Source organism: Meles meles, chromosome 20 (assembly GCF_922984935.1).
Source record: "Meles meles chromosome 20, mMelMel3.1 paternal haplotype, whole genome shotgun sequence".
Classification (NCBI taxonomy): Eukaryota; Metazoa; Chordata; class Mammalia; order Carnivora; family Mustelidae; genus Meles; species Meles meles.
In genome coordinates, this window is record NC_060085.1 from 19621207 (window position 1) to 19644586 (window position 23380).

A 23380-nucleotide genomic window follows, 5' to 3' on the forward strand; every position below is an offset into this window, starting at 1 on the left:
AGTCTTGCTCCATGCCCTAGGTGCCCTGCCCCCACTTCGTTGTCATGGCAATCCCACACATCACAGCCCCCAGTGACCTGGGGGGGGTGACAGAGTGTGGGAAACCAGGGGCCCCACCCCCCTGAGGAATGGGGCCTGCCCTAGGGAACCTTGGGTGGCAGAAGTGCCCAGGGACTCTGGTGAAGTCTGCCAACCCTAGGCCAGCCAGGGGACTAACTACTCTCCACCCAGGCCAGCTGTGGGGTGAGGGTGGTGCTCCTTGTGGCAGGGGCTGGGAGTGACTGGGAGAGGCCAAAGGGGAAAGGTAGGCAGGGGAGACCTGGATTCCTGGTCTACCTCAGATGCCAGACTTGGTTCTTTCTCCTCTTTTATGTGACAGCTTGAGACTTTAGCCCTGACCCAGAGATGAGTTCCAAGAATGTGACACAAGGCCCTTTGGGGGATCAAAGCCCCTTTACCACTCAGTCCTGAGAGACAGAAGAGGGTGAGGGGCTCAGCTCAGGCCCGTGCTCTTCTCCCCCATGTTCCCTGGCTCCCGCTCCAGGGACAGCAGCTCCTTGGCAGTCTTTCTACTCCAGATGGTTCTCCTCTGCCTGTGCCTCATAGAGCCCCCTCCCCAGAGCCACATGTCCTCGAAGCCTAGAACCAGTAGCCCACAGAGGTGGCTATGGGGGCGAGAGGGGCGGGGGTGGGGCCTTTGCTCAGAATCCTCAAATCAGAATGTTCTAGCTCTTGTCGCATTGTGTCAACTTCCCCTTGGCTGGGGGAGGGGGCGGGGCGGGGGCAGAGCACTTAGCGTAGGGCTAGGCCACAGTGGACACAGGGCCTGCCAAGTGGCAATTACATACAGATGGGGCATAGTAGGAACACAGTGAGCAGAGGGATGGCTAAGGAGTGCAGATGTGGTTGGTGCGGGACTGGACACACAGTGGGCATAGCTGTGTATACAGTGTGGACAAGCTGGACACAGGGCTGGACATAGGGTAGGCACATAGGAAATGTAAACTTATTAGACTGGGTGGAACTCCCACCCTCCCTTTCTTAGATGGGTAAACATAGGCCAGAGAAGGGTGAGACCTGCCTGGAACACCAGCCCAGGCCTAGTCATGCCCTACAGCCATAGAAGTCTGGCCTAGGCAGCAGTCTGGGGACTCGCCCCTTACCACAAGCCTCTTCTGGAGGTTCTGACCTAGGGGGCGGGGTCAGCCCTCTTCCCTCCTGCCAGCTGTGAGCTCTGAGCCTCTTCGGTCTGGTCCCCAGGCCTGTGTCCCCTCAGGCCTCAGTTTTCCTGCCCAGGAAACAGGTTTGTGAAGAATGCAGATATCGGCTTGTCCTCCAAAGCGGTGTTTTCACAAAGGTTAAAAATAGTGCTTACAGTTGGCCGTGGGGTGTGAAACGATGTGACCAGGGACCACGGCTGGCACTGTGCGGCATCCGCACCTTCCTGACAGGCACTGGGCAAAGCCTGACTCAGCCCCGTTCGGGCCCTCTGGGTCCCCTCCCTCTCCCCCAGATACTGCCTTCAGTTAAGCTTGACGACAGATTTCTTGGGATGTTACTGCTCACCCTACATTATGGCCCAGGAAGGTGGCCAAGTGGAGGGGTCTGTGGCGAACCTGTGTGTGCCTGTGTACGCACATCCTTGCTGAACACTATTTCATTCACCTCTGACCCCGACCAAACCGATTTCTTCCCCCACAACAGAGGTGCTAGTGGCGGCCTCTAGAGCCCCGCTGCACCTGGGAGGGCTGGGGAGGCAGGGAGGGGGGCGCCCCTCAGCCATACCCCATCTCCTACAGAAGTGGGGCATCCTTCCCAGGGCTGGGAGCTTTGTGAACAACTGACCTGAGAGATATCCTCCAGGTGTCCTCTGGGAAGGGAGCAGAGCCAGCTGAAGGGTGTGGCTCATGAAGGCCTCCCCCCACACCCCCCAAGAGAAAGCAGTCCTGAGAGAGGAGGAAGTTCTCCCCCCAACACCACCAAGCAAACGCCTGTTATAAAAACAATGACTGATTTGATTGGGTTCTTCCTGCAAGCCTGGGCAGTGCTGAGCACTGGTAACCCAGCCTCGCAGTGACTGAATGAGCCAGGCACTATCATCCCTATTTAACAAATGAGGAAATCAAGGCACAGAGAAGAGAGAGAACTCACAGAGAGCTCAGCAAAATGAGTGGTAGAGCCAGACTCTGCAGCCAGGCCGGCCACCAGGCTTCGGACCCACACTTCAGAAATCTATGTCCCACCACTGGATCCCGTGCCCAGGGCTGGCAGGCAGGAACCCTGCTGGAAAGGAGTCAATATGCCTCCCTTCTGAGTGCTGCAGCCCCAAGCCCCTACGAAAGCCATGTCTCACATGAACCATCTCCTCCTCCCAACAGCTTAGCAAGTGGCTGGAGCCTGGGAGGGGCGTTTTCCCTGTGGGCACGTCTTCCCTGTGGGCACGTCAAAGCCAATGTCCTCCTAGGAGAGGAGTGCAGAAATAGGGGCCAGCTACACACCCTGCTGAAACAGGCTGAGTCCTTTGTCCTCAGAATTCTTGCCTGGCCAAAGCCTACTGCCACCAGGAGGGTGGCCAGAGAGGCTCCCAAGCTAGCCCCCTTCTGCCGAGCCCCCAGGGTTCAGGCGGGGACATTGCCACGGTACCCCTCCCCCCTACATGTTTTTAAACAGTCTCTCACCACGAAGAAGGGCAACCAATTCTATTTCTGATTCTGGAAAGTGAGGAGGGCCAACATGTTGCCATGGCAAACTGGAGAGCCCCTCCCCAAGGCTGAGCCCATTCCCCAGGCTGAGGGTTCTCAGCGATGGAAGGACCCAGAAGAACTGAAAGAAGCCCAGTCTGAGGGCAAGGACAGAAGGAGTCTCGTATGTGAGGGCAGGTCCCGACATTGCCTCCTGTCACCCCTCACCTGGCCCCCTCTGAGCAGGCTTCGGGGAAAGGCCCCAACCCCTGTGGAGAGGGTCAGGCTTCAGGAGATGGAGTCAGGGCACCCCAAGAAACCATTCTTTCTTGTGGATCAGGCTAGAACCCTCCAGCCTAGTAGGTCTTGAGGGTGGTGGGCCAGAAGGGCATCAAGAGGAGAGAGAAGACTTCAGGACCAGCCAGGTCTCCCAGACCTGATTCTCCAATGCACATGTATTTTTGGCTTCTTTGTGTTCTCAGGAAACAGCTCTGTCAAATCCTTGGCCCTGCACTCTTCCAGTCTACCTGTCTTCCCCTCCCAGTGCCCTGGGAAGACTCTCCAAAAATCTAGGATCAAAAGGAGCCACAAAGGGCTCCCAGTGGAGGCAACCACTCAGTAATGGAGTGAAAAGCAAGGCCTCTTTTCCCAGAGGTCGTACCTGGCGTCCAGGGGCTCATACACCAGCCGTCCTGCCCCAGACCCCAGAGGGTGCAGACAGGTAGCTTTAGATCTTTAGGGAGGGCATTCTGGGTAGGAGCACAGACCAGGTAAAGGCAGGCTTCTGAAAAGACCTAAAAGGATGTTGTGACCCAGCCTTCTCGGGGTGCTAATGGGAAACCAAGGTCCCCTGGGAGAAAGGAGGCACCCTTGGTCTCCTGGCTTCACAGACTGGTCTGAGTTTCCCACTCCTGACCCTCCTCCCTAGGGCTCTCCAAGTGACCTGTGAGCACTAACATCCTGCTTCCCTGAAGCCTTTCCTGGCCAGGGCACACCCATTCCAGAGAGGCCGCGGACACACCTCCTCCCTGGTCTCCCTGCCTGACCCCAAAAGGAAGACAGCCAGGGTGCAGAGAACACCAGCCCCTGGGGGGCCCTTGGTGAGACATGGGGTGATAGTCTACTCCTAATCAGGAATGTGGAATGCAGATCCAGGAGTGCCAGGAGGATGTGGCTTTTGAGCTCTAAGGCATAGGAAATTTAAATAACAGATGTTTAAACAATCTTCCCTGCCAGCCGTGGTGCACTGACCCCTCTGCTGTGATGTGTTACAGCTTAAAAATAGCCCACAATGAACTGCTCCGAGCTCCAATTGACTCAAGCTTACGTAACTCTGCGTAAAAGATAGCCAGCCGCACCAGCCCGGAGGGAGGGCCATAGCACAGACGCCCAGACTGCTCTGGGGCTGAGGCCAGCTCCTCGCCGTCCCTGGGAGCAGTCCCCCAGCCAGGAGCTAGCCTCAGTAGGGGCAGAGCAAGTGCTGCCAGAAGCACGCATCATTCCTTGACTATCGGGAAGAGACCTCTGATCACATCTGCAGAGAGGAGCTGAGATCAGCCCTCCCTCAGGGTCCTTGAAGAACTCAGGCCCCGTGGACGGTGGGGGCAACTTTAACAACAGGTGGCTAGGTCAGAGCCTGTGGGTAAGGAGTCATGTGGGAAGGGTGACTGGGGCTGCCCAAAGGATTCTTTTCCCCCTTTGAAAAGTGGCTCCCGGAGCACCTGGGTGGCTCAGTGGGTTAAAGCCTCTGCCTTCAGCTCAGGTCATGATCTCAGGGTCCTAGGATCAAGCCCCGCATCAGGCTCCTTGCTTAGCAGGGAGCCTGCTTCCCTTCCTCTCTCTCTGCCTGCCTATTTGCCTACTTGTGATCTCTGTCAAATAAATAAATAAAATCTTTTAAAAAAAATTTATAAGAAAAAAAAAGAAAAGAAAAGGTGGCTCCCCAGCTAGGAAGAACAGGTCAGCAGGACTGATGCCTGGCTGCAGCTGGGATTGCCAGGCAGTCCAGGGATGGAGTGGGTCTCCTTGGGGGTCTCTCAGTCTCTACGGTCCAGGATGCACAGGTGGGGCTTGTGACATGAGAGAGTGAGCACTGGCTTCCCAGAGGACTGAAGATCCTGGGGTCTTGGGATCTTGGCTGCCAGCTGCTCTGAGTCCCCTGCCTTTCCTGATACATTTCCAGATCCCCAGTGCCCAGTCCAAGACTGAATACAAGTGTGCAGGTAGCTAAACCAACATGAGAGGGAACGGAGGAGAGGAGGCAAGGATGCCCCTGGCATCGGGCCCCTCATGTGCTCCCTCTGCCTCTGTCCTTGCTGAGCCCAAGGATGCAGCAACCTCCCTCAGCTCCTACCACCTGAGTTCAAAATAGGAACCACCACGGGCCTTGCATCTGAGCTTCTGCTGAGCAATAAACCAGTGAGGGCCAAATACTGGGGCATCGTGTCACGGGCCCAGCAAGCGGCTGTCAGGGCCATAGTGCCTGTTTCCCTGAGAAGGTCAAGGCTGGCAGATGGGTGGAGCAGAAGTTGCAGGGGAATGAGTGGCAATGGTAGGCTCAGTCCCAGACTGGGATTCTCATCCTGCAAGAGGACTGTGATCTGGGAACCTCCCTCTACAGGGAGTGTGACCATCCCTGCTAGGCTTAGCCAGAATGTCCTGGAGCATTGAGGGAATAGAGCATTGAGGGAATAGAGAACAAGATGCAGAGACTGTGGGGAGTCTCAGGAGGAGAACCACCCCTCCCTTACAGAGCCTGTGAGTTCTTATCCTGGGTGGACTGATGGGGCTGCAGGATCAGGAGAAACAGTCATTTCTAAAGGGGTCTGTGGATATCAGTGTGAGGGGGCTGGGATCCAGGTGCCCACCCATGGACTGAGCAGGGTCAGGCAAGCTCTGCCAACAGCTGGGTAACTCCTGCCAAGCTTTGGGCCAAGAATTCCCACCAGCGGTGGACCAAGTGTGAAAGTCATGGCTCCAGGTCACCATCCTTAAGCCTGAAGAACCCAGCCCCACCCAGGAAGCTACCATAGCTCGATGTGAATGTTACAGCTGCCCAGGCTCTTCTTACATCTACGCTCATTGAGTTAAAAACCCTGACTGGAACAAACCGGAGAAGAGTGGCAGGAGAGAACGGGACTTAGCTGGCCCTTCTGTACCAGGTGGGGGAAGCTGGGGCCCTTCACGGAGTCAGCCCCACTCCTCTGGGCTGGTAGAGCTCCACGTTTGGGCTGGTTGGACCCTCACGGGGGCAGGGCAGAGCAGAGTCTTGGAGTAAGGAGATGCTCAGAGCCTGGGGTCTTCACAGAGGGGAGCTCTCTAGCCCGACACGGAGTAAATGATGCTCTTCAGCAGAGCCTGGTGAATGGGGCTCCATGCTCAGCTACGGATCCCTGGGGCTGCTTCTCCCCAGGCAGGGGCAATATGTGTGAGATGAAGCCTGGCCTCTCTGAGCCTCTGACACTCCCAACAATGCCCACGTTCCCACCCACCCCCTCCAGCATGGGGGGGGGGGTCCTCCTCTCTCCCATAGGTAAAGGGAGTTAATTTGTAAAGTAGCACCATTGGTGGGCCTCATGGGCTGCACTGAGGGAGTGAATGGGGAGGCCAGGGTCCCAGAAGATCCCAAGGTTTGAAATGGGGCTATATCTAGAGCTCTCAGGTGTGACCCCAAAGGGCATTGGGATCCCTGGGAAAATTCTCAGCAAGGCTGGGATGGAGGCATAATGAGGATCTCAGACCAGATTCTTGGCCTCCCATCAAAGCAGGTCGGTCAGCCCCATGTCTGCTTTCCAGGTGCCAGACAACAGTGACACCAGTGGGCAGTCAGGAGGCTGTGAGTCATCTGCAGCTTCCTTGGCCCCAGCTCTCATCCTGGCCTCCCTCCGACCTTTACTGGCACCTGCTTGCCCCCAGCCCCAATGGGGCTGCAAGAGAGTAGGATGAGGCAGGGGAAATGGTACCTGTCCTCCACAGCTCATAGTAGAAGACTGGACTCCCAAAGCCCCAGGAGAAACTTCTGCTCACCCCATCCCACTCTAGTGGCAGGCTGAGGCCTACCATGACCACCAGCAACCTTCCCCTTGCACTGGCCACCCACCATGTCTGAGATACTATTCAGACCTCTCCCAGGGGAAAGGCAACTCAGCCTTCCCTGGCCCTGGAAGCCACTCGGAAATCTTCTAGTTCTGGCAGCGCATCTGGGGGTCTAGATCCAACCCTCCCTTCCTCTTCTCCCTGGTGGCCCCATCAGGCATTTGAAACCTTGAAGCTTTTCCAGTTCCTGATACTCCAGCTGGACTTGGGACTACTCAGGTGGCTGTGAGGATGGAGCTCAGAGCTTGGGGGCTGCAGCACAGGGGGAGGAGGTGCAGCTGGGCCATGATCCAGGGGCTCAAGCACCTGCTTAACCGGGGCCCCTCTCTGGAGAATCCTGGCGTTGGAGGCCCTTGGCTCAGAAATACGTCCAAAGCCTGGTATTCTGGCTGCAGAGGAAAGCTGACCCTCTGGTCTGTCCTCTTGCTCCCTTCTCTGAGAACCCTCTCCTGCTAAGATCCCCTCCCAGGCACAGACCCCTCTCTTAGGAGCAGACGAGCCAGTGGTCCATGAACTTCAGAGACTCAGCGGGGAAGGAGCCTCCGTCCAGCTTCAGAGAGGCCCTTGGGCCTTCTCCTCACTCCCCACCCAGGGTGGGGAGCTCTTCAGATCCCCAGCATGAGGTCAGGGTAAGAGGACTCCAAGCTGGAGTGGTGGAGACAGCCCTTTCTAGCTAGCATGGGGACTACAGCTGTGGTGGTACTCTAGGACATTCCACTCATCCCTCTTCCAACCTCAGGGGCGACACAACTGATACCCCCTACACACACACACACACACGGACCCTCTAGAGGTCTCTGGCTGAGCACACAAGGCTACAAAACCTCCTCTAGGTACGAGTGGGGATCAGGGGTACAGGGGTAAACAGGCAGAGTGCATCTCTACCTCTCCAGATCATAGACCCCTGGTCTTTGGAAACCTGTGCTTCAGCAAAAAGCCTCCTTTTAAGCTTTACCCACATGTCCTCAGGGTCCTTAGGCTCCCCATGGCAGGGCCTCCTTTGGCCGGAGGTGGCAGAGTGGCAGCACAATAGGTAGAGAACAGCAGGGCAGCTCCAGTTCCAAGGAATACCTCCCCCACCCCCACCCCGCCACTTACCAGGGAGCTCTTGCTCCAAATCCAGGATTCCATGGGTGACAGGGTAAAGAGCTGGGAACTCACGGGAGAGGGAGCTTACTCCCCTTAGGGTGAGCTGGGGTCTCCCAACTGGCAGGATGGAGGCCAGAGGGGTCCTGAGCAAGACAGAGGAACGACTGCAATGCCTGCCCTGGGCCCAGTCCCTGGCATCCCAGCTGCTGCCTTTAACATCCAGGGTGTGGGGGGGAGGAGCTGTTCTTGCTCTCCAGGGGAGTCTTCCCCTCCAGTGGCTATTATGCGGTGGCCTTGACGAGTATAAATAGCCTGGGCAGTCCAGCATCTTGAACCTGGTGCCTTGAAAGTGTGGAGCTGAGGCCTTGCTGCTGTTCATCTCTCTTAAGGCCGCAAGGGCAATGCTGGCAGGATTTGGGGGGGGGGGGCTGGTCTTCACACCCTGACAGTGTGTTTGGGGCAGTGGGAGAGGTGCAAGGGGGGCAGGGAGCCCTGAGAAGGAGAAGAAAGGAACAGACATGGGCTGGGCAAGGGGACAAGCCATTCCTGCTGCAGCATGCCTGGGTATTCAACCCACCCCTCTTGGTTCCGTGAAGAAGTCTCCAGGGCCCTGTAACCTGGATTGGGCCCTTGCCCCACCCTTCCTGTTCTCTGGAGCCTTCTTGCTGACCCTACCCCTTTCTAGCCTCGGAGTCTTTGTACGCACTGCTCACTTTGCCAAAAACTCTCTTCCCCATCTCTGTTTCTGGCACAGTTCCCATCTGACAGGGCCTTAGCAGAAATGTCACCTCCCAGGGAGGCTTCCCTCACCTCTCTTCTCTCTCTAAAGCTGCCCTCCATTCCCTCAAAGCAGCCTGTCTTTCTTTCAAAGCATTGACTACACTTTGCACTTGAATATTCGTTTGGTCGTTTACTAGTTCAAGGGCCATTGCCTGTACGGTCACCGTTGAGTCTCCTGTGCCCAGCAGGTCGAGCACACGCTGGGTACCCCATAAATACTCATTGCATTGAGGATCATGCCACTGCTCCCTCTGTGGAGTGAGGGGCCAAGGGGCCCTGCTCCCACAGGTTGCCCCTGAAGGTTCAGGGGCAGGGACAGGACAGAGGCCAGCTTGGTCTGCCCCAGGCCTGGCATGGCCCAGCGGCAGTTTGGGATGAACTCCCTGGCTGCAAGGCAGGTCCTATCCCTAGGGCCTGCCTAGGGCTGAGGTCACGTGGGCTGTGGGGGCTCTGAGAGAGGCCGGGGCCGAGCTGTGCTCCTGTGCACGGGCGTGGTCTGAGACTGTTCTGGGGGCTTGCTGGTCTCATCCGAGGTACTAGCACCCAGGTTCACGTAGGCTGCAGGCAGCTGCACGTAGTGGTCCCCGAGCAGCCTGGCCGCCAAGTGCTCTACTTCCTCCACCAGCACGGTGAACGTGGGTCTCACTGTGGGGTCTGCCGCCCAGCAGCGGAGCATCACGGCATACCTGCAGGGAGAGGGGGACGTCAGAGTCAGGATGCATCCCTGGCCCAAGATTCTGGGCTGCCCACCCGCTCTGAATCCCCTGGCAGGCCACACAGAGAGGACAGGCAACAGGTGGCTGGAGGCGTAGTGCAGAGTGTGGCCCAGGCAGGGGCGACCTCTTCTCAGCATTGCCGTTGCTGTCCCAGTCCTGCTTCCCCACCTGGCAGAGGTCCAGCTGCCTCAAAGGTTAGAGCTTGGATTCCTGTGCCCTGTGACCTGAACAATGTGATCTCGGGCAAGCTCCTTGGGCTCTCCCTGCCTCGGGATCCTGCCCTGATCATAGAGCTGTTGGGCCAGAGGGTGGAAGGACGCCCATAAAGGGTTTAGCTTAGGGTGCAGTTCACAAGCTATCACAGTCCTATCTTAGGTCTTTTGGGAAGGAAGCCCATATCCAGTGACATGGGGATGCAAAGCCCTGAGCCATAGACGTGGGGGGTGGTGCCAGTGGCCCCGTGATTCCCAATCAGTGTCTCTCTGGGTTTGCCTGGTGGTGGATCCTAATCTGTGCCTCTTTATCTTGGAAATGCCATCCCCGCCTTAAATGACACTAAGTGCCCTACACACAATAATCTAATTCTCAGACTCTGAGGGTGGTACTGTCCTCATCCCAACTTTACAGATGAGGAAACAGGCCTCGAGAGGAGAAGGAACTTGGCCCGGTCTAGTGGGTGCTGTGACAGTCCACCCAGATCCCCCCTCTCTTCCCCTAGTGATGGCTGCCGGCTCTTGCCTGGAGCCCTCCCCAGGAAGTGCCCCAGGCAGAAAAGAGCTGAATTCCCCAAACTCTCAGTGTGACCAGCGACTTATTAATGTCTAGTCTAGGGACCCAGACCCTTGATCTAAATTTTGTAAAACTCCGAAGACCCATCCCAGATCAAGCAGCCCCTATGGGATGGGCTACTGCCCCTGCTGCATCACAGGGCCCTGCAGACAAGTCCTGCTCCCCTGGCCCCTATTCTACCAAGAAACCCCCTGTATACACATCCCCAGCTCAGGGGCTCTGACAGGGAACCAGACCCAGTTCTTCCTGTTCTAAGCACAGAGGCCTGGGCACAGGCGAGGCACGCGTACTGCTCCTGAAGCTGAACCCTCGCACGGCACCCCGGGCAGGCACGGTGACAACGCAGCTGCCACCAGGCCTTGGGCACGGGGAATCTGAAACTATATTCAGTAGGGAAAAATTGTGATCTGGAGATGTGGAGGGGGCTAGTGTGGGAGCTAATGGAACCTTTCCTTGAGGTTAAGTGAATGGAAAAGATGGAAAACAGGCCCCCTTGGCGGGGGTGGGGTGAGAGGAGTGCTGAGAAATCAAATCACTGGCCTCAACCCAGACTCTGAGTGGGGAGTACCGTTACCATGGCAACCATGATATCCTCCCAGCACTCAGCCCCAAATGGGGGTGGAAACAGTCCACAGACGAGGAAACTGAGGCCCAGAGAGGCGCCTTTCTGGGTCGGCCAGGGGAGTAGTCAGAGAGCCAGGCAAGAGCTCTGTCTCCTGCTCCTCCCTTGTCACTGGGGCCCCACGCCCTCCCACCTCCACCCCTGCATACTCACAGAGAATTGGGACAATACTCAGGCTGGGGCAGGCGCCGACCCTGGGCCAGGAATTGAGTGAGGTCGAAAGGGTCCATATGGGGGTATGGTGGGGCTCCCCGTGTCAGCAGCTCCCACAACAGCACACCAAATGACCACTGTGAGAAGGGGAAAGGAGACTCAACTCTTACCCTCAAATCTGGGGGCAGGTGCCCCCTCCCCCCCGGCAGGTCCCCAGAGCCCTTCAGCTGGAAATCAGTCAGAGCTCACTCCTCAATACCTCATAAGCATCTTCCCTCTGTCTCCTCTCACCACCAGACTCTACCCAGAGTTGGGCATGGGCAGGCCCTGTATGGTCTGGAGGGAGCCAGTGAGTTCACAGGCCCCTGTTGCCCTGGCAAGAGGAGTCCCTCCTAGACCTACTCCAGAGGTGCCCACCTGTGGGGGCTGCTTAGCCTGGGGATTCCCAGGACTCAGATCACCAGATGGAGCCGAATGTGCAAGGCCCAGGGCTCACCCAGGACCCTGAGGCCTTGTGGACTCTAGGGCAGGTGGGACCTCACCACGTCAGACTTGGTGGTGAATCTGTAGGTCTGCAGGCTCTCCAGCGCCATCCATTTGACAGGGAGGCGAGCGTGGCGATGCTGCCGAACACTGTAGTACTCCTTGTCCAGGACGTCGCGGGCCAGGCCAAAATCAGCCACCTTGACAGTGAATGACTCGTCCAGCCTGAGGGTGAGGGGCGGGAATCACACTCAGGACCAGCCGCCACCAGGCCCTGAACCCATCTGTTCCAGGCCTTCCCAGAGCTTCAGAGCTACAGTGGCCAGTCAAAGCCTGAGCCAGGTAGATAGGAAAATGGACAGCCAGAGAAGGGAGGACATGGCCACAGGTACCCAGCAAGGGCTGGAGGGAGGGCCGTGCCCTGAGGTGCCCCGCCCCGGCTTGCATCACCCCAAACGCCCTGGCCCCTCACATGCAGTTCCGAGCAGCCAGGTCCCTGTGCACAAACTTCTGCTCTGCCAGGTACTCCATGCCACGGGCCACCTGAAGGCCGAAGCTGACAAGGTCCTTCACTGTGGGATTCTGGGGGCCACAGGTGGGTCTGTAAGCAAGGGCCTCACAGCACGTCCCCAGCCCCTGCCCACGTCTCCTGACCCCCTCCCCCGCACAGCCCAGGCCACCCAAGCACGGACCCGCTGGGGCGAGCGGATGAACCGAAGCAGGTCTCCGTGGCGCATGTAGGGCAGCAGCACACGGGGCAGCCCTTCCGGGGGCAGCACAATGCCGATGAGAGCCAGCACGTTCGGGTGGCGCAGACCGCGCATCAGAAGCCCCTCGCGCAGGAAGGCCTCCACCTCCTGACCCTCCGTGATGCCTGTAGAGCGGCTGCAGTCAGGCTCAGAGGCCGGGGCCAGATGGGGTAATGGAGAAGAGAGGTCTTCCACTCAGGGTCACTCAGCAAGGTGGGAGCACCGCGGGGACGGGGACCCACTTACGACTCAGCGACTTGATGGCACAGTGGATTCGATTCTGGTCCTCGTCTATGTATTCTCCATGATAGACAACTCCAAAGTGGCCTGGTGAAGGGAAGGTGGTGAGGAGCCCCAGTGCCTGGGGGTGCATACCACGCCCTCTCGCTGGGAACGAAATCCCAGAGCACCAACGGGCCAATGGGATGTTAAAAACAAGCAGCAGCTACACAGTGACAGAGCCTGCCGCCCGCCCGTGCCTGCCTGATCTGCCCCAGAATCTACTGAAGCCAGAATGAATTCCTATTCCACAGAGGAGCAAATGGAGGCTCAGAGAAGTTCCATGGTATTCCCAAGGTCACAGAGCTTGGGGAAAAGGCCAGAGCAGAGCCCTGCCTAATGTCCCTTGAGCCCATGCCATCTCAGGACTCCATCTGTGCCCCAGCCCCACCTGTCCTGGCCCCCACACCTTTGCCAATGACTCGGTCACTGTGGGTGACCACCCGCTCATGGGGGATCAGCACATCCTTGACCTCGGCCAGGAGCGCAGAGTCCAAGTCCCCAAGCTGGATGGATGCTGTCCGCAGCAGTGGGACGCAGGACCCATCCCCACTGTCTGAGGAGGATGCTTTGTGGTCCCGGCTGGTGGAATCCGGACCATCCAGACCATCAGCATCAGGGGCTGCTGTGGAGGAGAGGGAGTGAGGGGCCTGTGGAGCAGAGGAGCCTGTGAAAGCTCCAGCTTTCAGTGCTGTCCCCTGTCTCACCAAGGCCATTTCTGTAGTCAGAGCCTGACCGGAGCACAGGTAGGGGCACGGCTCCGGCCGTCTGGTCCAAGGATGCCAGGTCACCTGGGTTTAGAGACAGGCCAGTGGAAAGACAGCCCTTGGTGGCCAGCCTCCAAACTCCTATAGGCTGCCCTGTACCCCAGGGGTATGGGCAGACCTCCAAGAAAGAGGATATAGGGACTTGGAGAGGCCGTGGCTTGGGGCTACAGGCTAAGTCGGGAGGGGAGTGGAGAGCTCACCTAGCTGTTTCCTCCGCCAGTAGCTGAAGATCAGTGCAGCAACCAGCACAGCCACAAGTAGGAGAAGGGCCAGCAGGAGACCGAGGAGTAGCCCCTGGGGGACCCCCTCTGGGCCCGGCCGTACCACCCTGCCCAGGATGTGACATTCATGATCAACGCAGACCTGGGGGCAGGTAGCAGCTCAGGCCCAGCCCGCAAGCCCTGGCCCCTATCTCCTGTGGGGGGCCAGCTGAGCTGCCTACCTGCAGTGGGACGCCATCCTTGTCAAATTGCAGGGAGGGGGGCAGAGGGCAGATGACCACATCGCCCCGGAGCTCATGTTGGCAGCTCTTACCATCCATGGTCACGTTCACATCCACACAATCAGCCACAGCGCCCAGCCCAATATACTGCAGAGATAGTCATGAGGACTGGCCAGTGCCCCCATCTCCTCCAGGCAAGGCTTCAGCCCTAACCCTCCACTGTCCCTGACCTCTACCCCCCACACTTACCTCAAACTTAACAGCATGCTCCTCTGGCTTCAGTGGGGCCAGGTCGGTGCTGGGTGGATGGGGTGGGGGCAGGAAGCGAAAGCCAGGCAGTGTAAAGCCAGCAGCTCCATCCCCCTGGGCACTCAGGTTCCCTGTCACCCACCCCTGGGGGCTTCGGACCACATATTCAGGAAGGCGGCACGACTGCTGCTCCGGGAGCTCCGGCTCACACTGCTGGGGCCCAGGCAAGAGTGGTTGGCCAGGCGTTCCTCCTCCAGTCACCCTGGGCTCCTCAGCCCAGCAGAGGGTAGAGCTGGAACTAGAGGACCCATCCAGCCTTCTTCCCTCAGGCTAGTGCCCACTTGTCAGCTGCCCGTGCCCACTCACACTGTTTTCCACTGCTCTGAGCCCATCGTGGAATGACAGCACTAGGCGCCATGCGGAAGTCAGATGCTGGCCATGGACGGTGACCTGGGAGCCTCTGTGGAGGAGAGCAGTGTGATGGGCTTGGGGTGCTCTCTCGGGCTGGCTCCCTCATTCCTAAGAGACCAGAGCGGGCAAGGGGGTGCCACTTACATGTAGCCACAGTTGGGGCTGATGCCCAGCACAACGGGGTCTTCCAGGTAGCGGAAGTTCCAGGAGCCAGGCACCACAGCGCCCCCTACCTGCAGGCGAATGGGAACGCTGGCCGTAGCTGCCGCAGGGGGCGTGGTACATAAAAGCTGCCCCTCGCTAACCCTGCAGAATGTGGGGTGGGGGGAGAATTGGGCTGAGGATCACCCTCCGTGAAGGCCAGACCTACCTTCTCCAAGGGTCTGCCAATCCTTCCCAGTTCCTCTGTTGGTCATCAAAACCTGCCCATACTCAATAGGTGTGTTTGAAGATAGGGTCACGAAGTCTTCCATAAAGGCAGGGTGGGAACAGGTTCCCCACAGCCTTGGTTGGAGCTAATAAACTCTGTGATGGGCTGTCTTACCATCTCCAAACCACCTCTGGGCTGGAAGGGGCATCAGACCCTTCTTCCTGGACCTGCTCCCTATACGGGCCATGGGACCGATCTCTCCTCTCTCTGCCTGGGCAGGATCCATGTCTCACCTGGTGAAGGCTCCCCGGGGTGGGACCCTGTAGCCTCCCCTCCCCTGGCCTGTTGGCACTTACCGTTCCAGTGGGCACTCAGTCCCGTTGACCAGCACAGCCTGACTGGTGCCTAGAGACAGGCCCTCACCTTCAAGGGTGAGGTGGGTGCCCCCTGCCCGTGGCCCAAAGAGGGGTTTTACTGCTTTCAGCACTGGCTCCTAAGAGGGTATGGAGATGGCTTAGCTTGACATAAAAGGCCTTTCACTCCAGGCCCTTCCCTGCCTGTACTGCCAGGCTGGCCAAGGGCACAGATAAGGCAAGGTGGCCTCACCATGAAAGAGAAGCCTTGCAGCATGGAGGTGCCATCTATCTGGAAGTGCTTGCCTGGAGACATGTTGCTCACGGTGAGGCTGATATTGGCGGGCCCAGACGGCTGCATGTCCAAGGGCTCCACCTCACACTCAAGCTCCTCTACAAAGTCTTTCTGGAACACTGGTCTAGGGCACCGGGGAATACAAGGTCAGTCAGGGGTCACACAGGCTTGGCCACGTGCCTGCCACATATCACAGGTCTCCTCCAGGCCTAAAGATGGTGTCTCTTCACTCCTCCCCTTCCTCCAGGGTAGGCAGGAGCTGGTGAGGCAGGGTCAACCTTGCCCTGCTCCACAACTCAACAGATGGGTAGGGGATATATGGGCTCAAGAAGGGACAGAGATGTCTCCTTAGACACCAAGCAGCCAGAGCCACTGCAGCCTGCCTCCTACCTTCTTGCCCCCCGTAAGCAGAAGACAGGGTCTCACAAGGAAGGGGCAATGTGGTCACCCCTGTCAGGGACAGGAAGGGTAGAGACAAGTTTATACCTGGGGTTTGAACTGTCCTTGGGCAGCAGTCGGCAGGGACTTTGGCCCACGGTGACCTGATGGGTACCTTCATGTACCAGCTCAGGAGGGTGTGGGTAGAAGTTGGAGCCGCACAGGGTCAGCCTTGTGCTGCCCCTTCGGGGTCCACTCTGTGGGTAGAACTGAAGAGGGGGAGATAGCCTGAGGCCCTGTGTGGGTCAGGGCTCTCAGCTGTCTGCTTTCCCCAGAGGTTTCAGTCATGCCTCCCTAGCCCTCACTTAGGCACTTTTCTGCCTCCAAATCTCTACATGGGGCATCCCCTCTGGCAAGAACACCCTTCTTGTTGATATGGAGGATATTCAAGGCCTGAGGATCATGGTTAAGACATGCTGACCCACCCATCCCCACCCCGCCTGGGTGGGTCAGTTGGTTAAGCACTGGACTCTTGATTTTGGCTTGGGTTATGATCTCAGGGTTGTGAGATCAAGCCCCATGTTGGGCTCTACCCTCAGCAGGGAGTCTGCTTCAGATTCTTTCCCTCTGCCCCTCCCCTGCTCATGTGCATGTACGCACTCTCTCAAATAAATAAATCTTTTTTTAATGATTACGATGGTAATCTTTTTTTAAAGATTTTACTTATTTATTTGACATAGAGAGACACAAGGAGAGAGGGAACATAAGTGGGGGGAGAGGGAGAGGGAGAAGCAGGCTCCCTGCTCAGCAGGGAGCCTGTAGTGGGCCTCGATCCCAGGACCCTGAGCCGAAGGAAGATGCTTAATGACTGAGCCACCCAGCTGCCCCTCAAATAAATAAATCTTAAAAAAAGGGGGGGGCGCCTGGGTGGCTCAGTGGGTTAAAGCCTCTGCCTTCGGTCATGATCACAGGGTCCTGGGATCGAGCCCCACATCGGCCTCTCTGCTCAGCAGGGAACCTGCTTCTCCCCCTCCCTTCTCTCTGCCTGCCTCTCTGCCTACTTGTGATCTCTGTCAAATAAATAAATAAAATCTTTAATAAAAAAAAAACCAGAAGAAATAGTATTAAAAAAAAAAAAAGACACGCTGAGCCCCACCCCAAGCCTAGTTTATCCCACCTATGCCCCACCAAGCAAGCCATACCTCAGTAAGCTCAGGTGGGCAATGATCCTGTTGCCAGGAGCCAGGACACTCCTTCTGCCGGCCACACGTGTCCCCACACCAGCCACAGCCCATGAAACGCTGTGCCCGCAGACAGCTCCCACAGGTGAGGAAGTGACGGCAGCCAGGCCCCTGGATAGGTACTTGGAAGACCTTGGAGCGGCAGACAGGTGGCTCAGGAGTGGTGGAGGGGGCAGCCAGACCCCATAGATGACCTAGTTATTGTAGGTCCCGGTGGTGACACCTGTGTGTCAGTGCTTCTGGGATTGGATGGAGGGGCTATGCTCCCATAACCTTGGCCCCAGGCCTGACCCCAGTCCCACCTTACCTGGTCCCCAGAGGCAAAGAACAGGTGGTCTTCAAGGCGACTGACATCTGGTCGCATGGGCTGCCCACTGCGGCCCAGTGAGAAGTTGGACACATATAGCAAGTAGTTGAGAGATCTGGCCAGCTCCACCTGGGACAGGTTAGCCGTGACCAAAATGAAAATGGGGAATGGGGACCCAGGGACAAGGAGCCATGGAGATGGGGGTCCTACCTGCAGGATGCGCCCATCAGCTGTGCCCATGTGGGCCACTGTGACGTTGTCGAGGCGTGTCACATGCAGTGCAGTGACCTGCACGGGTCCTAAGAGCCCGTTGAAGAGGTCCACACGTGACAGGCTCCCATGGACCAACAGAGGGAAGTGATGGCAGCTGGTGTTGAGGCTGGGGGCCTCCTGGCCAGGCTGGGGAGGATCAGGGAAGAGGTCAGGGCTCATCACCACACACTGGTCCCTGGGGCCCTCTGTCAGTGACCACAGCAGTCCCAACCCCCATCCCTTACCTGGCTTAGCTAGATAAGGCCCCACGTCTGCCTCTTACCTGCCGCCTTCCACCTGTGGGCCTCTCAGAGTCAGTAAGGCCAGGAAGGAAAGCCCAGGCTAGGAGACCGGCTTCTCCTTTGCCTTGCTCTGACTTGCCATGTTCATTCTGATATTGACTTAGAGTCTTACAGGCCCAACCCCATTCTGTCCTCACAACCACCTATAAAGTGGGTGCTTTCACCACCCCCATTTTGCAGATAAGGAAATGGGCTCAGAGAGCGTTTGGTTATTTGTCCAAGGTCTTATACCCTCTCATGAGAGGAACCAGGTAAGAAGTCCGAGCTCTTGACCAGAGCCCTCTTCCGCCCCCTGCCGATTATGCCCTGCACTTAGCTTGGCCTAGCATTTCCTCTCCAGCTGCAGTAGCTAAACTCTGAAGGTAACTGAGCCAGTATAGGACTGGTAACACGGTCCTTCTCCCTGAAATTCCAAAGATCTTGCCGCACCTCCAGCTGCTACCTGTATCCCCTTCAGGGTACAAAAGGGAAAAATCAAGGCCTTAAGTCTAGACCCCAGGGATTGTGAGACACCTCTCCCCTACTCTTAATAAGAAGATGTTTTGGGGACTGCACTCAAGCCAGGACTGTGGAAGCTTCTGGGAAGTCAGATCAGGTAAGAATGCAAGGGACTGGAGCTGAGTGCAAAGCGTAGGCAGGGCTTAGTAGCCCTAGCTGCTCGGGACCTTCCCTCGCTAGGCCCGAGGCTCCCACCAAACCAAGTACGTTTAACCTAGCAGTCAGACCTCGGTGCTGATCAGAAGCCCTGGGGGTGCAGAACTGGGCCTAGAAACTACACACACTCTTTGTCTGTAGCCTGGGTGGGTGGGAACTGGGACTCTGTCCTCACTTGAGGTGGGGAAAGGGGCCTGGCCTTCACCGGAAGCCATCCAGGTGTTTTCAGCATGACTCAGGGACAGGTGAGGCTGAGGGGTGGAAAAGAGGCCCTACCCTGGAAGGGCCACACCCCTGTCTGCTCGCCTCTGGGTTCCAGGGCCTTCGCTCTGTGTTTCCAGGCTTGTCTATGAGCCCCTGGCTCTGGAAAACTGACTCAAGTGTCCAGGGCCACACAGAGGAGGGTGACTGCTCCAGACTTAAACCGTACCTGAACCCACAGAGGGCAGGTGCCACATAAGAGCCCCACAGGCTACCTGAGGCCATCCGCAATCAGCACACAGTGGGTGTTGCCCTGGAGACTACGTGCCTAGTTACCCGACAAACACCGCATAGGCTGGTTCACACACCTCCCAGGGGCCTGGCCAGCTTGGGAGCCATCTTGAGATTAGTCCTCCTAGAACCTGGCACTGCCAACTCAGGCTGGATGTCTTCTGACCTACTGACCGCTAGCCAAGTCAGGGAGAGGTTTGGACTCCCCAGTGGGAAAGAAAGGAGGGCAGGCGGGGCTGCCCAGGCCCAGGCCCAGGGCTCTCCTTCCCTAGGTCTCCTCAACCCAGAGGGAGGGACTCAGCTGAGGGAGTGAGGCTGGGATACCCCACTCCTCACTGTGTGTTAAATTCTCCTCCCACCTCTGAGGCATCAATAAGAGCTAGAAAGGAGTCATTGGAGAATGGCACAGAAGGGCCAGGGCCATAGGGCAACCAAAGACTCAGTGAGCAGTGATTGTGAGCTCACTGAAAGCCCACTCATCTCATGCGTGTTCACCCCATTGCCTTAGCTTAATCTCTTATAAGCTAGGGTAGGACTGTTTCAATGGCTCTAAAGGGTCGGTTTGGGTTTGATCCTCAGCATCTTAAAGAATGCCCTGTTTGTCTCTGCTCCAGCTCCCTGACACCATGGCTAGAGAGAACCTGTGTAGGGTCTGCTGGAAAGAGCCCCCAGTTCAGCGTGGGCTAGGAGACCTCCCGCCTGGGGTGAAAAAGGGGACATGAAGCAGGGCCCCAACTACAGTGGAAGAAAGTCTGAGACTCCTTCGTGTGAACCAATTCCAACCACCCCCTCCTAAGGCTTTACTCATCCCCAGATGTTTATAGTTGCTTGCACAAGACTGGGGTGAGCCTCCTGGAATTTACTAGAGCCTAGCCACCTCCATGTCCTAGGTCCTCCCCACAGAGAACCCCCATAGAGAATAATCAGGGACGAGTGAAGCCCAAGCCATGCAGGCTCTCAGATAAGCCCCCAACCTTCCAAGGCCCAGGAGGCTCCCTGAATTGGGAGTGTGGTGGGGGCTTTCTCCGACAACTCCCGCCCCACCCTCTTTGGAGAGCCGAACAAAACAAGTGCTTCCAAAGGGAAAACGAAACTGTGTTGGTGAGCAGCTGTATTTGTGTGATTCTGTTAGCATCTGCCATGTGGGGGGCTGTTTCTCTGTGGATGTCCCCGAGGGTGTGTGTGTGTGGTGGGCAGGTAGGAGGGGATCCCATCCTTCTACCCGGACTTTGGCAATGTGTCTGCCAAAGACAGTTGTGATGCCATCTGGTTCTCACACAATCTGGGAAACTACCTAAAAAATCAGAGGCCATGGTACCCAAGAGGGTGAAAGAGCAAAATGGAGGAGCAACAGGGGCTAGCCTGGCTGACAGGTAGACCTCTAGGGTAGCCTGGGCATGACTGATGCCCACACCCTGGGCACCACTCCACCCTGCCGTGCCACCCCCCCACCCCACCCCACCCCCCAGCGCTGAGGAACTGGGTGGAAGAGAAAACTTCTCCCCTTCTGCCCTTTCTCCTCCCGGCCCTTCTCACTGCATTCAGTTCACAGGAGAGGGTCCCTTCTTTCTGCTCACCGGGTTGGGGCAAAAACTATGCGACTGGAAGAAGTCGAGGCCTCGCCGCATGCCCTGGGGGACAGGAGACTCACAGCAGCGCTTCACACCCTGCTCGATGACAGTGTCCACCAGGTCGATGGGAAAGGCACAGACGACAGAGTTGGGAATCACACCAGGGCTGCTGTCTTTCCCGGACGTGAAGACTCCAAATAGCACTTCCTGGCCCTCCCGGATGCTCAGCTCAGCAGCCAACCTGCTGCCCACCGGAGCGGTGTGGGCGGCTCTCAGCACCGGGTAGGGCTGTCCTCCCTCGGCGGCCCCGCGGCGCCGGCGTTTAGGCGCGAATCGGCAGTCCAGGACCAGCTCACGGTAGTCTCCCAGCTCCGGCTCAGCAGCGTTGAGCCGTGCCAGGCGCGTGTGCAAGGCTCCCGAGGCGGCTGTCACGCTGACCCGCTGCACGGTCAGGAAATAGACAAAAGCTCCGGCACGGAAACTGTACACGTACTTGATAGGGTAGGAAGCGAGGTACTGGGGCAGCACCGACAGCGCTGCGAAGCCGGGTGCGAATCCGGAGGCATCGGCCTTGAGGCGCCGGATGGATACTGAGCGCGGACTAAAGTTCGCTGCCACAGTCTCGTTCAGTGAAGATGCCACGTAGAAGTAGGAGGCATGGCCCTGCTCAACCACGGTCACAACGGTGCCCAGAGGGCTGGCCATGCAGTCAGGGCACTCCTTGGGTTGGTTGTGGTGGGCAGAGAAGAGGCAGATTGGCGGTGCCAGGTGCAAAGCTGTCCCTCCCGGCTCAAGCTCGTGCAGGAAGCAGCGGCCATGCAGGCTCGAGCCGCAGCTGACCAGCGCCGGCAGCGCCGGCTCCAGCACCAGCACCTGTGCATCTGTGTCTCCCTGTGGGCCGTGGGGGCCGGGGCCACAGGCTGCACATGTCTGGCAGCCAGGGTCCCCAACAGGGCCCGTGGCCAGGCTCTCCACTGGCTGTAAGCCAGGCCCAAGCACGTACAGGCGATTGCGTGTAGCCACGAACACTGCACTCCCGTCCTCGCCACCCTCGTAGGTCGTTATGGCCTGTACCGGACCTCCGGCCGAGAAGCTGGGCACCTCGTACTCCACGTCAAAATTGCGCAAGGCAGCAAAGGGGGTGCGTGGGCACTGCCACGACCCTCTGGCCAGCAGCGGCGGCAGCACCAGCAGCAGCAGTAACAGCGAAAGCTGGGAGGGCAGCGGGAGAAGCTCCATCCAGGCCCAGCTGGGGCCCCTCCGGGACTCCTGCTGGCCGGAGTCTGGCTGGGAGCAGACTCAAGGGGAAGTCGAGGCTGGGACCCGCGTCCAGAGCCAGTCCTGAGAGCCCTCAGGCAGCTGAGCCCCGCCCGGGGCTACCGTGCTGCCCAGCGCCCTCCCCTCCCTCGGGTCTGAGCACCTGGCACCAGGTGGACCCACACACACCCCGCCGGGGAACCGAGAGGCCGCCTCACCTGCAGCCCCCTCTGCGGCTCCAAGCCGGAGCTTAGAGCAAAGTCGGCCCCAGGGCGCTGGGCGGGGCGGGCGGGACCAGAGTGTGGGGGCGGAGCTGTGGGCGGGGCCTGTCGAAGGCCTGGGCTAGGCAGCCCCTACGCCAAGCCGACTTTCCAGGCCCTCGAAGCCCTGTCACCTACACTTCTCGGGCGTGTTTTCCTCCGTGACGTGTGGGTGGTGTGCGCGGAGTGGCCCGGAGAGAGGTAAGGAGGCCTGAGCTGTTCCTTCCCGCACAGAAGGGATCGGGGCCCAGTACCAGTGAGGGTTTGAGGACCACCTGGCTTATTTCTTCCCTTGTCACCAGTAGCAACACACTCAGACGCTTCCTGAACAGGGCCTGAGGGCCCCTGAGAGGCCAAGAATGTGTGGAGGACCCCCCAGAGATACTGCTACTCTCTGTGGCCATTATTCTTGCTCATGCCCTAGGATGTCAGTGATGGTATGGTGTCAGAGGAGAGATTTGCACCCTACCTGCCCAAGGCAGTAGGAGTTATGAGTTGGGGCCTACCCTGCGGGCTAGACATCCGAGTCAGAGGAGAGCCAGCTTATGTGGAGGCCCAACCCTAGCTCTGGTACTTCCACCGCTGCCTCTGTAGGCAGAAGTTGCAGGATGGGGATTACAAAACATAATGGTCACCTTCTTTGCTGGCTGTGCTCCAGTGCTCCCTGATATGGGGGAAACATGGGCTTTGATAGGGGACCTGTAGCCTGTATAGGGTGGCCCTAGGCTGAGGTTGGAGGGATTTGTGAACTCTGGGTCCCAGGGCTTTGGAAGGTAAGAGGGGTGGGGAAGAGAGGAGCTTTCAGCCCAGCAGGATTCATTCAGCCTGACTTTTTGAGCTGTAACTCCTGTACTCCCCCATCCAGACCATACTCCTTGTCCCTCCTTCCAGGAGCACCTTTTTCCTTTCCTCCTCTTGAAACTTAGATGGCACCTCCTCCAGGAAGCCCTCCTGATCCTGGCAATGCCAGATCCATTTCGTGGGCCCCACAGATCCTGTGCTATACCCACCCCAGCAGAGTTGACTCTGGATACCTGGCTCCCCCTTTTCCTGATTCCTAGTGGCGGACTACCTCCCCGCTCGAGGCCAGAGTTCAATGAGCACCTGGTGGAGAGAAGCAACAGCAGGAGTGGGCAGCCACACCCAGTGTTGGGAGGATTCCAAGCCTCCAGCAATGTAAAAGACACTCCCTTCTCTAACCAGAATTGGCCCGGAAATGAATAAATACCCATAAAAAAATCATGGCACAGTTCCTGTGTTTCACAGTCAACATGCCTAAAGATAGTCATGCACAGCAAAACTGAAATAAAACATTCTCTGCTGGCGCTGAGACGTAGTTTCTT

At 57.9% G+C, this 23380-nt stretch overlaps 1 protein-coding gene across 1 annotated transcript; it reads right to left on the bottom strand.

Annotated features, from left to right (window-relative positions):
• Positions 1-8767: 8767 nt before the first annotated feature.
• MST1R (macrophage stimulating 1 receptor) lies at positions 8768-22003 on the bottom strand. Its single transcript, XM_045992203.1, has 20 exons — positions 20527-22003; positions 17460-17648; positions 17250-17378; positions 16904-17074; positions 15810-15970; positions 15282-15447; positions 15032-15168; positions 14450-14611; positions 14261-14354; positions 13895-14104; positions 13646-13792; positions 13404-13566; positions 13144-13227; positions 12846-13061; positions 12404-12484; positions 12101-12282; positions 11881-11990; positions 11468-11633; positions 10926-11062; positions 8768-9331 (listed from the first exon to the last, which is right to left on the bottom strand). Exons 1-20 carry the CDS (start codon positions 21757-21759, stop codon positions 9076-9078), a joined length of 4194 nt encoding a protein of 1397 aa, XP_045848159.1. The 5' UTR covers positions 21760-22003; the 3' UTR covers positions 8768-9075.
• Between the last annotated feature and the right edge of the window lie 1377 nt (positions 22004-23380).